We start from the raw sequence: 14,340 nt of genomic DNA, 5'->3' as shown, positions 1-14,340 counted from the left end.
TCATGTACTCCATCTTCGAGCACTCGTTCCGCATCCGGCAGGGGGATGAACAGAGGACGGTAAGAATGCTTCAAAACAAGGAATGACATCTGAATGAGAATCATACGATTGTTTCAATTAAATCAACTTATTTTCTCTCGAGTATTTCAGCTTCCCTGCCACCGTAGCTCCATACAAATGTTCCATCCTTCCTTTGAGTCACAACCAGGAGTTCACACCGTTTGTCCACCAGTTATGCGAGTGTGATGCTCAATTTCTGATTTCAATTCAGCTTTACGAAGTTTAAAGAAATGGCTCGACATTTTGGGAAATTCTCTTATTTTGCTTTAATGTCGAGAGTTAGACGTTTGAATATGAAGTTGGAGCCAGTTAGCTTAGCATAAAGACTGGAAATAGAGGGAAGCAGCTAGCCTTGTTCTGTCCGCAACAAAATCTGCCAACCAACACTTCTTAAGCTTACTAATTAACATGTTGTGTATGGGGACTATTTCTTGGCCGGGGGCAATTACTTCTCCGAGAGGTTTTATGCTGAGCTAAGCTAACTTTAGGCCGTAGCTTCAAGAGGGGTGTCGATCTTCCCATCTAACTCAAATAAGTATATTTCCTAAAATGCAAAAACTTGTATTTTAAGTGTTTCTGAATTTCCTTTTAAAGCATATCTATTCAAACTGATGACTCATTTTGGTTTTTCTCCTTTAAGCCGAGGCAATGACTAAAAATGGCGTGTCCCACAAAGTGGACAACTCCTCAGGATCCATCGGGAGGCGTTACGCCCGTTCCGACGAGATCGGAGTGGCGTTTGGCATCACCGTCGACTTCGACACGGTGAACAAGACGCCTCACACGGCCACGCTGAGAGCCCGAGACTCCATGAGGCAGATCAGGGCCGAGGTACAACAATCCAATAACTTTAGCTTTGATGAACAGAATACAAGGTGTGTACAGCATCATAATTGCAGATTTTGTTTTGTGCTAATTTACAAAATCATATTGCAGGTCGCCGAGTTGCCAGGGATGGTTCGAGATCTGGCTAACGACACTTTGACGTGGGCCGAGGTGGAGAAGAAGTACCCCGTCTTTGAAGGACAAGAGACCAATAAGAACGAATAGCCAAACAAGGACTCCTCTACTGCTTTCTTTTTTTAACCAGTCATTTTTTGAAACCGAAAGCTTATGAATTTGATATTTCTTCAAATGGGAAAAAGCTATTTTCTCTCATTGGAAGATGAAGTTTGACCAGACATAAGTATACAGCAGGATCTGGAGATTAGAGCGTGTCACAGAGACTAAAGGAAAGGTCCACCAGTTACAAACATGCTAGAGGGTCAACTCTCCTCTGTGGCGTTCCTTTTCTAGCAGTATTGTCTCCGCTGCAACATTTCCTAATGGATGTGTATCAATCACTGATACTTTTTTGAGGTGTTATTTATGTTTCCAGCTGTGACTCCACTGCTTCTCACTGCACTGTATTTTGTGTTGCGGTCACTAGACGGCACTGTGTGTCGTTTCACAGTTCATTGTAGAATGTGAGAGGCACGGATGTTCGGCACAGCTCAAAATTGCAACACCCTCCCAAAACAGATCTGGCAACCAGGAACAAACCAGCAAGAGACAAGAGGGCTTTTAATTTGAAAATGTAAAGTAATATAACGTTTTTTTACAAACCCAATGCAACAATTTCATAGTAACGTTAATTCATGCTAATTTGTATATAATGATACAGTGCTACATGTGATTCATCATAATGAAGACACCCTAATAGAGCTAATGTAGCTGCACTAAGTGGGTTGAGGTAGATTAACCCTCGGCTGCATCAGTTAGGGAAGTACTGTCGGCGGTAGGGGAACTTAAAACATCTAATGGACTCTTAATGTTGTGGTTTACAGTGTGTGAGCAGCCCTCATGTCCCGCCCCCTCTGTGTCAGTGGTCAAAGTATAAATACGTCATGTCACCTTTAACCGGTGGCAGCTCCCACTCAGGGAGTCAGAGGGACCCACAGCCCACCCCGAGCGGATGTAATAGTTTACATTTTCTTACATGCTTTCTTTTCTTTTGTTTGGAATATGATATTTTAATCTGCGTTTTTTCCCCCCCTCTTTTGAACAATTCGGCTAAAGTGTGTTGTTATAGCAACTCCTTTAGGCTCGCAACTGCTGCGTTCAAGGTCAGTATCACAACAGGTGCTGCAGAGGACAAACTGAAGAGCGTGACCGTGTGGCATTTAAACAGCTTACATTGTGAAGAGAGAACCGCCAGAGGTTTTAAGAGTTAAAAATATATGTTATAGACCTGATTCTGAATGTGTTTTCTGCATTACAAAGCAATACAGCATTATAATGCAAAATAACCAAATGAAGAACTTCATTCCAGAGAAGTTGTTTGGTTAAAAATAGCAGACAGCTGGAGGATACTTTGTTGATGTCTCCGAGTTAATCAGTGGAAAGTTGGCCATTCGCCCTCCACTGTTTATTTTACCTGATAATCACTGTAAGTTAAAATTCCTAATTGATGGTTGCTTTGAAACTATAATTTAACATGAGCCACATTGCATTATTTTACCGTTCTCTGATGTAAGAAAACAGCTTCTTATGATACAGGAGAGGCACCAGCATAACGCTTGAGAATCACATTTATATTTGGCAAAGCATGAAGAAGTAGCAGATGTGTGCAAATCCTTTACTAGAGTGCAGTATGCAATTTAATGAACTTTACTTTTTCCATTTTATTCTTCTACATACCATGATGGAAATATTGTACTTTTTAACTTTACTATGTTTATTTGACAAAGACAGTAACTAGGTACTTTTTGCAGGAAAAATATTTTTACATTAAAAAAAAAACAACTTACAATAAGCTTGAAAAAGTATGCATTGTTGCAGATGAAGCTATAGCCAAAATTATATAAGTAATTCAAATTAGATTAAAAATAAAAAACTCTGGAAGGAGCCAGTCTGCTGCCAAATGAGTAATTATACCTCTGATTTAACCAGATGGTCCAGGCAGACCAGCTTGAAAGGTAGGCCTACATTAATACAATTAGCTCAACATTGACCAACTATAATAAAGAACCAATAAAATGATAATCAGCCCAATACTGGCAGGGACCAATCTGTGTAAGTGCATACTTGCACAGAATACTTTTACTTTTGATGCTTTGTTGCTAATACTTCAGTATGTGGATGACTTTTTTTGAAGAATATCTTTACAGTGTTGCTACTTTTATGGAAGTAAAGGTTCTGAATACTCTTCCACATCTGGCAATAGGTCTAATCCTACATTTTATAAAAGCTTTTGTCTTTGTGTGAATTTTATTTCATTGCAATTAATACATTTTTATTTATCTACATCTTATTTTCTAGTCTTTGATTTGTAACATTGTTAAGAACAGTACACAAATAACATTACAGTAAGTGCAAAACACAAATACAAACTTTCCCCCTGAAGTAAAAGTAAATCGTTAGAGAAAGGAAGTACTTAAGTAAAGTTCCTGTAGTGCAGTACTTGTGATACAGGAAGTAAATTACTTTCCACCACTAAGGCTACAGTATACTTTTCACATGACAGTGACCTAAATCAAGAATGATTGACAAGCTGAGAAGTCTATTTTTAGTTGCAGTTGGAATAGATGTGTAAGGATTACAGGTACAGGAACCCAAAAGCACATCTCAGAGACAGAACACAAGAATAGATTTATTTACTTGGTAAAGGCAGGGTCAACACCGGGAGGTCAGTCCAAAAGGCGAACAAATCCAATAAGGGGCCAGCAAACATACAAAGTCTAGAAAACAGGCAGATCAGAACAATACTATAGCTATACCGCTGGAGAGCATTGCTAAGACACACAAGACAATCTGGCAGGGAACACATGCAAGTGAGTGGACCTAAATAGTGAGTGACTAATGAGGGAATGGGCTGCAGGTGAGATGGGCGTGGAGGACCAGGTGAGGGGAATAGGTGATGATAGGGGGTGAATGGCAGGACCTGAAATGACAGGAGAGTTAATTAGACAGGCAGGATGAAAACAAACTAATATGAAGGGGAATCTGTGATAAGATGTCTTTCATATAAACAGTGAAGTGGCATTTTTTCACTTTCCATTTTAGTTTTATATTAGCTGTATAACGTGTCCTCCCTCCTGTACAGTGAGTGTGATGAGGCTGAGACGGTGATAACCACCATTTTTTATTTGTACGAGATAAAGAAGCCCCCACAAGCTGTAATACAGTGCGATGTCACTTCAGAAGTAAAACCTGGTTTAGTTGTGCCGATAAAGTGTTGACTGGTCTGATGTCGGTGTGTTCAGGAGCCTCCGGAGCTCTTTCCGTCTGTGTCACCATGGGGATCAAAGCTGCACTTCCCAAATATGAGATGTACTTCTACAACACCGTGCTTTGTCTGGCCATGTTCTGGGCTTCCAGCTGGATCTTTGACCTGTCCAGTTGTGAGTATGAGACGGTACACACAAACGCATGCAGAAAGAGCAGTAGAATATCCTTCTTGTGAAGTACAGTTCATACTCTGCTGATGAATACGACCCTGACACGGTTTGACATGAACACAATCATCTGTGTTGTAATCTACTCGCACACATAAAAGTGCTGAATCAAATCTTTTGAAAAGTACTTAAACTAAAGGATAAGTCTGGTGATAGTCTGGATTTTCTTATTGTCTATCCAAGGAAAGACCCAAAACAATGACTCATTGTGAATATCCTCATACAACGGTTCATATGATACCGTACGAAAAAGTTACTCATTTTTCATGCTTTTTCCTGTGAAAGTCCAGAATCATGTGTCAATTTTCCACATGCATAGTCTTTTCAAAATGACTGAGTTAGGTTCAGGAAAAGATCGGCAAAAAAACCTGACTTCATTTTATGAGAAATTCAAACCATGTATCTGTGAACCGTTTACAATAACAATAGGAGCAAATGGACTTCAGGCCCGTGCCACACACTGCAGAGCCCTGCACACTCACACAGGTGTTTGATTCTGGCTGATTAGACCTCAGCTCAAGTTGGGCAGGGCTATGCAGCCTACCAACGAACATGGAGTTTATTTACTAATGAAGATGATAAATCTGCAACCGGTGCAACAAAACTAGCATGAGGGAGTTGTCATGCAAGCAACAGAAAATTAATCTAATTTTGACAATTCATTACATTTAACATTATTTAATTATTGTCCAATTAATTAATTAAGTGTACAAATTCGAAGTGTGCAATTCATGCTCTCCATAGTGCCCTCAAAAGTGCACACAGGCCTTTTTCACACAACACATTTTGACTTAAAGTAGGAAAATCACCGGTGTTACCATTAACATTCATGGTGGCTCCGTTCTTTCCTTCTGTGACAAATGTCTTCTGTGTAAAAGGCCGATGGAACAATAACGGTCCAGAAAATAATGACACAGAAAAATAAACTTAAATAATGATGCTGACTAACTTTCTATTGGTAAAGTGCAACAAATGTATATGAGTGCAAACCAATGACATACAAAAGGCTGCTCAAATAAAATAACTTGTAGTTAGGTACTTTCTGCAGTCACACACATACTCCCATGCAGATGTGCAAACAAAAAAACAATGTATGAACTTCTCAAATCTTATATTTTAAAGAAATCAGGGCTCTTATTTGCCCAATAAATGAGTCTGGACTGTAGACCTGATGTTGAGGCATGAGTTTAGCTTTGTGTAGAGCGACAGACAGCACAATGTGCAGTGTACTTACAGCACACGGGCAGTGTCCCCGTGTGAGGGTGAAGAGTCGGTGCTATGCAGACCACGCAGAGGAGATCAGGTGTCAGTATTAATACCACAGAGCACAAGAGGAAAATAGGACTTGTGTTCACTTGGAACAATAGTTTCACTTCTGCATTCAAGGACAACAAAATACATGATAGAAAATGTGTGTTGATGTGAGATATACTCATATGAAGCTTTGTCTCTTTAAATTTCTTTGTATTTTTAAAATTCACAATAGATTTTTTTTCGATCCTATTTTCAGCCAGTGCAAACAGAAAAACGTTCAAACCCAGCGTGAAGCCAGGATGGTACTACTTTGGGAGGAAAATGGTGAGACCACATTGATGGTTAATCTTGCCATTGACGTGACGATGTTTCTAACTTTACATTCTTTCATTGATCTACAGGATACGGCTGATTTTGAGTGGATGATGTGGTTTTCCACCTTCAGAGCACACATCCTGTTTGCCCTCTCTGGCCATGTGCTGTTCGCCAAGATGTGCTCCATGTTGGCTCCACAGGTGCTTCTCCTGACTGACTGATTAACTGATTGAAGAAGAGTGTAGTAGGGGAAGTAAAGGACTCGGGTTTAATGATCCAAGCAAATGAGTCGCTTTGAAATGAGGTGAAAGAAACACTCGGGTTCATCTCTCACTGTGTCGTGTTACTAAGAACGCTTCGTGACATTTGAAATCCTCTTTGTCACGATTTATTTTTACAACATTGCACAGTCACTTTTTATTAGCTGAACAGCTGATGATGAATGGGACCAGGTGGAAAGAATGGAAATAGAAATGTAGCTCTATATTATGGCAGTTTGTTTGGTTAACAGCACTGCAGAGTCTCACAGCTGTCACTTAAATGGAGACAATATTTGCCTCAGAGAAGCACAAGTCTAGAGTAGCATAAAATGGAAATACTCAATTCAAGTACAATTACATTGAATTTGTCGTAGCTACATTCCATCACTGGTGGTGACACTACAGTTCTGTCCCACAGTACAGGTCCCTGGTCTACATGGTGTATGGGTTGCTGGCCGTGTGGACCAGTATGGGCTGGACCTACGTCACCCTCATCCTGTCCCACTGCATTCTGCTCTACAGCATCTCCTTGGTGAAAGTCCGCTGGCTCTGCTTCGTCACCGGTCTTTGCACCCTCGCTACGTTCAAGTGTGAACCCTTCGTGTCCTGGCAGGTAAACTGCCGGCACTTAACAGAAGTTACATTACAAACTCCATGAATATTAATGATTTCCCGCTTTATTTCCTCTGTTTCTCCTCCATGTAGACGGGCTTTGTGGCGGGTGACTTTGAGCTGCGTCATGTTCTCTTCTATGGAGGTTGTGGGTTTACTATCATGCGCTGTATGAGCTTTGCGCTGGAGAACTGCGAGAGGAAAGATGGAAACTACAACATCCTGGAGCTGCTCAAGTACAACTTCTACCTCCCCTTCTTCTATTTTGGGCCCATCATGACCTTTGATAAGTTTCATATTCAGGTAAGTTAAGTAAAACCTTCCAATAACTCACAGGAAGTGATCAAAATCAGAGAAACATCTGAAAACCTGAATATTATTTTGTGAGGGGGGGGGCACACTGGGAGCCACAGTCACAGAGGATGCCTTTACTGAGCTGTAGCAAAGCAGCGTGGAGGTCTCTGGCTTTGTGACACGCGTCTGCTGCCCCCTGCAGGCCAACAAGTCCGACCTGACCAGGAAAGAGCGGGAGATGTGGAACATCAGTCTGCAGGGCCTGACTCACCTGGGAGCCATCATTGTAGTGGACGTCCTCTTCCATTTCCTGTACATCCTCACCATCCCCACCGACCTGAGGCTGCTGAAGCATGCCTCTGACTGGGCTCTAGGTCTGTGCCTCCTCCCTGAAATGTAACGATCTTGACTTAATGCTGTGGCATGTCAACCAGAGCGCACACTTGTTGGTGTGTGACAATACATTGACTGCATAGCTAATAATTGCATTGTTTCCAGTGGGCCTAGCTTACTTTAACCTGGTGTACGACTGGGTAAAAGCCGCTGTCATGTTTGGAGTCATCAACACAGTGTCCAGACTGGATCATCTGGACCCTCCCAAGCCACCAAAATGCATCACTATGCTCTACGTGTTTGCTGAAACGTGCGTTGAGTTCACACAGATCACATTTGGCTCATTACAAAGTACAAATCTGGAAATCGAATCCTGTTTTTGTCTTTCACAGCCATTTTGACAGAGGGATTAACGAGTGGCTGTGCAAGTGAGATCAATAAATTGAATTAAAATCGTATCGATCTTGACACTTTTCGAAGTCCTGATGCTGAGTCATTATCCACAGGTACGTGTACGATTACCTGGGTGGAAAACATGAGAATGTGGTGCAGGAGCTGGTGGCTACACTGTGCACCTTCGGCGTCACCATCCTGTGGCTGGGACCCTGCGAGGCGGTGCTGGTCTGGGCTTTCTTTAACTGTTTCGGCCTCAACTTTGAGCTGTGGACCGCCAAGTTCTTCTCCATGGAGCCTTTTGCTTCGTTTGAGGTTTGTAAGCTTGAGGTTGGCTTCAACATTTCAGCTGGGATGCTGACATAAAATGCTTTTCTGTTCATAAATAATGTTTAATTTACAGATGGCCATGCCAGAAGCAACATCCCGCCGGATCAGAGCCGTCTTCAATACTTTGAACTTCTGGACCATTGTGTTATACAACATCCTGGCCTTGAACAGTTTGGACTTTGCCAAGTTGGTCGCAAAGCGGCTGCTTCTTAAAGGTGATTTAGGTTTTTTTTTCATTTTGAAAAGAGGGTATGAAATGTGGTTCAACTCTATTGACAGGTTGTTTTGTTGACTTTCCCAGGCTTCCCTATAACCACCGTCATCGTCATGTTTGTGACCTACTGCCTGATTCAAGTGATTAAGGAGAGCGAGAGGAAGCAGGCCCTTATCGATGATCCCGATCCTCTTCCTCCTGATCCCCCTCAGAGCGCCGCCACTGCTGCAGCTGCACCCACTGCTGCTCAACCAGCCGCAGATCCCAGCAAGGAAAAAGCAGAATAGATGTTTGATGTTGGCTTCACTAATAGCGAAGGATGGAAACAGCCAAGAGTATGATCGGCTGTCAACATTTTTAAACCATGAATTGTGAATTGATGCTCAGTATTAACTGTAAATATGTTTACCACCATTTAACTGTTTAAAGACATACTTAAAGACTTACTTAAATATGATATAATAGTATAATGTCAAGTAGCCACTGAAAATGAACAATAAGTGTAACAACACTGTAGGAGTGTCAAAACTGAAACCTTTGTCATCAATGCAAAAAATAAACTGAGAAGATTTGTTCAAATATGTTGTGTCTGTTTCCCTTCTGATGGAGCGGTTTAAATATGAATGAGAGAAGGGTTATTTTCTCCAGTACGTGAGTCAGTGTTGAGTCTTGTCATTAGGCTCGCAAATGTATTTCTGTAGCGTTACATCAGCAGTTGGCAGTTTTATTTCAGTTTGATGCCTTCACACTGGAAACACTTTAAACTCTGGACCTGAACATGTAAAAGATATTTACTGACAATTAAATAAGGGTTAACTTGCAATTTTTGCAGCAGCTGATGTATGTCTAAAACACCTTGTATATAAACATGTATTATAAAAACATAGCGACATTGAATATATGTTGGCATTTGAAAAAGGCTTAATAATTCCCTTCAACAGTCTATAAATTGACTTTGTTGGAGACTATTAAGCTGCAGATGAATACACATTTGGTGAGCTGGTGAGTATTTCTGGCCGCAGAGCGCTATATGTGGCATTTATGAAAAGAAACAAAATAAACTGGGCACAAAGGAGAAAGATATATCAGGCTTTGGCAGAACAGAAAATAATGTTGGTGGTATTGCAATAATGACTCCGTCACAGAGTCCACAGGGGGCAGCCTCTGAACACATCTACTCCAGATCCACCCGTGACTCAGGATGGACATATTTCCCATGAAGCACTGCTGTCAGCTGTCTTGAGAGTGGGTGGATGTTCCTGGGGAGCGGGTTGAGGTGGGACAGGGGATTGAAGCGTGGATATTGCATTTCATGTTCCAGAACGAAGCCCATAGCTCCACACCGAGCAATCGGACTATAAATAACCTACCAGTTGGAGCTCAGTTGAAGGGTCAGAACAGCTGAAGGAGTGGGCCGTCCCTGGGTTCAGCTGCTAATAGCAGACTGACTGTGCCTCTGAATCCTCTTTCAAGGCTAGAAACTAAAATTCTGCTGTAAAGAAGATCCATTTAGTTTGATTTGAAGCCCCTAAAAGGCTCCTCAAACTCTCCCTGCCAGGAACGATGGCTCTGCCGATAGACCCCATGGACGAACCCAGGATGTACCAGCAGACGTTGCTCCAGGACGGCCTGTTCGAGCTGCTGGAGAACGACAAGCTGGTTGACTGTGTGCTGAAGATCAAAGACAAGGAGTTCCCCTGCCACCGGCTGGTCCTGTGCGCCTGCAGCTCTTACTTCCGCACCATCTTTCTGTCCGACCTGGAGGAGAGCAAGAAGAAAGAGATTGTCTTGGAGGATGTAGAGCCTGGCGTCATGGGGCTGATCCTCAAGTACCTGTACACCTCCAAAATTAACGTGACGGAGCAGAACGTCCAGGACATCTTCGCCGTGGCTAATGTGTACCAGATCCCTTCAATTTTTACTGTTTGTGTGTCTTTCCTACAGAAGCGCCTGAGCCTCAGCAACTGTCTGGCTATCTTCAGGCTCGGCCTGATGCTGGACTGTCCAAGGTTGGCCGTCTCTGCCCGAAACTACGCCTGCGAGCGCTTTCATCTCATCTCCAGAGATGAGGAGTTCTTCCAGCTGCTCCCCAGCGAGCTGGCAGCCATTTTAGCAAACGACAATCTGAACGTAGAGACAGAGGAGGCCGTGTTCGAGGCTTTGATGAACTGGATGTCCCGGGACACTGAGGGCAGAGAGAAAGATCTGCCAGGTTTGCTGGATTGCGTTCGTTTGCGTCTGGTAAAGGAGGATTACCTGAAAGAAAAGGTGGCGAAACACAAACTGATCTGCTTTAATCCCGAGCTGCAGCAGAAACTCCAGCTGATCAGGGACGCTCATGCCGGGAAAATGCCGGAGGTTAAAAAAAGCAAAAAGGAGGACGGAGGAGCAGAGGGAGATGGGGATAGTGAGGATAAAGAGGAAGAGGAAGGTCTTCTGCCCGGCATCCTGAATGATAACCTGCGATTTGGCATGTTTGTCAGGAACCTGATACTGATGGTGAACGAGGCAGGTGCTGTGGCCTACGATCCGACTGGGAACGACTGCTTCTTAGCGTCACTTTCCACACAGATTCCCAAGAACCACACCAGCCTGGTCACCAAGGAGAACCAGATCTTTGCTGCAGGAGGATTATTCTTTGATGAACAGAACAAAGAAGATCCACTGTGCGCTTATTTCCTACAGGTAAGGAGGAATACATATTTTACCTCTGTTGCTAAAAATTTAAGTGACCTGCTGATGATGCTCCATATTTGTATTAAACCTTTTTAAAACCACTTCTCCACTGGTGGTTGTGTTTAAACCCACAAAACTGTGTTTTACATTGTAATAGTGATCAGGTTTCCAAAGATAGTAAATATGTCGGGGTCAATTCTGGGAAAATGTGGATACAATGATGCACAAAGACGTCTAGAATTGATCTGTTTTGATGATAGTGGCATATAGCTTCAGCCTTATTCATGCATCTACATAAAGGGCAAATAAATAAGGGATGTTAAGAGTACATCTACCTGCAGTGTTGCATGTGCGACAGCATGTCTACTTCAGATTGTGTCAACGAAACCCCATTCACAAATGTTTGACCTCAGTATGACCCGGCCACTGCTGATTGGCTGGGGATGCCTCCCCTCCCATCTCCCCGCTTCCTGTTTGGGCTGGGTGAGGCTGAGAACTCCATCTTTGTTTTGGGAGGGAGGGAACTGAAGGAGCAGGAGCAGACGCTGGACTCAGTTTTGGTCTACGACAGACAGTGAGTACAAGTCAAAGTTAATGTAACTCATTGAACGGATTGCTGTTCTCCGGACTGAATCCTAATATATTTACACCTTTACAGATCTTTTAAATGGGGTGAATCAGAGCAACTTCCTTACCCGGTCTACGGACATGCAACCATATCCCACAATGATGTTGTTTATGTGATTGGGGGAAAGGGAGACAACAAGTGAGTATTAAGTGGGATTAAAATATTAATATTCATCGGCGAGTGCAAAGGCTTATTCATTAATCCTACAACACATGGAGTAGGAATATCTTTCTTAATAGAAATCATATAAAGAGACATGCACTATGTTCTTTGTCTCTCTTGTGAAAAGGAGCTGCCTGAAGAAGATGTGTGCATATGACGCCAGGAGATTTGAGTGGAAGGAGCTCGCTCCCATGAAGGTTGCACGTTCTTTATTTGGAGCCACTGTTCATAAAGACAAAATATATGTGGCTGCAGGAGTCACCGACACCGGGCTGACAAACACTGTGGAGGTGTACGACATCGCTGCCAACAAGTGAGTTCCTCGAAATCAGTGAGTCAGGCTGGCAAAAGCCGATGAGGGTGCCACACACAGTTGCTGGCCCCACAGCAAACTGCCTACGGCATCAAGTTACCAAATCACAAATGTGATGTACTGTGCATGCACTTCGCAGAAAGAGGAAATCACACTGAAGAGATACTGTTTGGTTCACTGGGTTAATATATTTTCAAACTGCTTTTACTGAATAAAACTGTTCACTTGTTGCTTTTCTCTGCAGCGAAACACACTTAAAAAGGTTACATTTTGCTGAAAAATATCAATTTCCCAGTGACGCTTCTTGAGCCCTCTGGAGGTGTACCGTTACTGAACTGTGCCTCTATTTGTGTGCGTTTACATTTTTCAGGTGGTCAGACTTTGAAGTGTTTCCCCAGGAGCGTAGCTCCCTCAACCTGGTGTCTTTGGCTGGCTTGCTGTATGCTGTAGCAGGTTTTGCCATGATGCCTTTGGAGGACAGCGAAGAGATTGTTCCCAAAGAGATGAACGACATCTGGAGGTGGGTCATAACAGATTCGTACCTTTCTAAGAGAAAGTAAAATAGGAAGTCTCACTAATCATCTCAATAATTCATTTTAACCATTTGCGCTGTGCTGGTAATTTAGCCAAAAATGTGTGTTGTGATCCATGATGTATAAAATCATAACCAGCACTGTTGAGTGCTAGTTTTTCAGTGTGTGTCTAAGATTTACCTTAGAGTCTGTTAACCTCCTCAGGTTTGATGAGACGGACAGGACGTGGAAGGGGATCCTCAAAGAGATCCAGTACGCTTCGGGGGCCACTATTCTGGGGGTCCGCCTCAACACCCTGCATCTCACCAAGATGTAAACTCCCTCTGGTCCCTGCTTGTGAACAGAGATCTGTGCACAGTGACATCTTGCATTTGTAGAGCTCACTGTGGTGTTCAGTTTTGTTTTATTTTACCCTCTGCTACACAGTATAGCAGTTCTGATGATGTCGCCGATTGTACTTCTGCACAATTTTGTTTTTGGATTGAAGCCATTTTCACATGTGTTTAAGTGATTTTAATCTGATTGAGATTGTAAAACTGTAAACAATCTGTAACCTGTTGACATATTTGCACTGGAATGGAATAAACTGTAAGTATCTAACACCAAAAACGTACGTGACAATCATGGAAAATGTGTTGGTAAGACGTTGTGCATTTCTCAACAGATGGTAGCAAAGTCAGAATGGAAGAGCCTTTAGAGAGTTGACTGGAACGTGATGGTTATAAAAAACAATTTCAGTAATGTGCAAAAACAAAAAACACAGCACACATCTCCATTTGCAATAATATATCTATACTGTTTAATATTGAAATGATTTCATTACATTTTGCTGTGTTACAGACAGTAAACACGAGTCAATAATACAATAAAAGACAGAAAATACAGTCTGATGTTATTAGCACCACTAGACACTATTGTCCTTGTACGGTTTTTAGTATTTTAATATAGCTGAACTTGACATCTACTGCCTACACATGGTCTTTGTACACCAGAGTTAACTAAGACAGTGTTTACATTATGAAGAAGAGAATCAGTAAAGAACAGTACACATGAATTAACACAGCGGCAGTATGATTAGGTATGGGAAATGTAGAGGGTATGTGGACAATACATCTTTGAATTGGCATCGGTGCCTATTGTTATAATCACATATATATTTGCCCAAAAAAGGGGGAAGTCGCCACCAAACAAACTTCTGAGAGCAGTCAACCAAACTTCAACATGCAGAGGAACCAACATTTTATGTTCTAGTTCATATGGAGCCCAGAAACTGACATAATGTAGTCAAATATTATCAAATACAACTGAACATATTTCTAATAACAATATTGCCAGTTAAAATAATGAATTTAATTTAATCTCAACTCACCACTTTGGAGGACTGCAGGCTAGTTAATGAACGTAGCTTAACTGGAAACCCTGGTGGCTAAACACACCAGCAATGTCAGCTAGCTGCACATAGCTGAAGCTAAGCTTGGTTATACAACCATACCAGCCATGAGACACAACTGTAATGATCAATATACT

At 42.2% G+C, this 14,340-nt stretch overlaps 2 protein-coding genes across 3 annotated transcripts; both read left to right on the top strand.

The window, feature by feature from the left end:
* The first annotated feature begins 1,971 nt into the window (after positions 1-1,971).
* On the top strand, positions 1,972-9,080 carry hhatlb (hedgehog acyltransferase like, b). 2 transcript variants are annotated; one of them, XM_079291770.1, is made up of 13 exons: positions 1,972-2,016; positions 2,119-2,165; positions 4,305-4,442; positions 6,007-6,074; positions 6,152-6,265; positions 6,744-6,938; positions 7,031-7,240; positions 7,434-7,605; positions 7,730-7,874; positions 7,957-7,992; positions 8,071-8,272; positions 8,361-8,502; positions 8,589-9,080. In XM_079291770.1, exons 3-13 carry the CDS (start codon positions 4,337-4,339, stop codon positions 8,786-8,788), a joined length of 1,590 nt encoding a protein of 529 aa, XP_079147896.1. In that variant the 5' UTR covers positions 1,972-2,016; positions 2,119-2,165; positions 4,305-4,336; the 3' UTR covers positions 8,789-9,080. The 2 variants fall into 2 exon arrangements, with proteins under 2 accessions (XP_079147896.1, XP_079147895.1); XM_079291769.1 differs by having other exon boundaries at positions 1,982-2,165.
* Positions 9,081-9,818: 738 nt separating this feature from the next.
* klhl40b (kelch-like family member 40b) lies at positions 9,819-13,432 on the top strand. Its single transcript, XM_079292268.1, has 6 exons — positions 9,819-11,186; positions 11,591-11,751; positions 11,836-11,943; positions 12,095-12,280; positions 12,651-12,800; positions 13,018-13,432. The coding sequence occupies exons 1-6, from the start codon at positions 10,065-10,067 to the stop codon at positions 13,127-13,129; spliced, it is 1,839 nt and encodes a 612-aa protein (XP_079148394.1). The 5' UTR covers positions 9,819-10,064; the 3' UTR covers positions 13,130-13,432.
* The last annotated feature ends 908 nt before the right edge of the window (positions 13,433-14,340 follow it).

This window comes from Melanostigma gelatinosum, assembly GCF_949748355.1.
Source record: "Melanostigma gelatinosum genome assembly, chromosome: 20".
Lineage (NCBI taxonomy): Eukaryota > Metazoa > Chordata > Actinopteri > Perciformes > Zoarcidae > Melanostigma > Melanostigma gelatinosum.
This window is presented reverse-complemented; position numbering and strand designations above follow the sequence as displayed.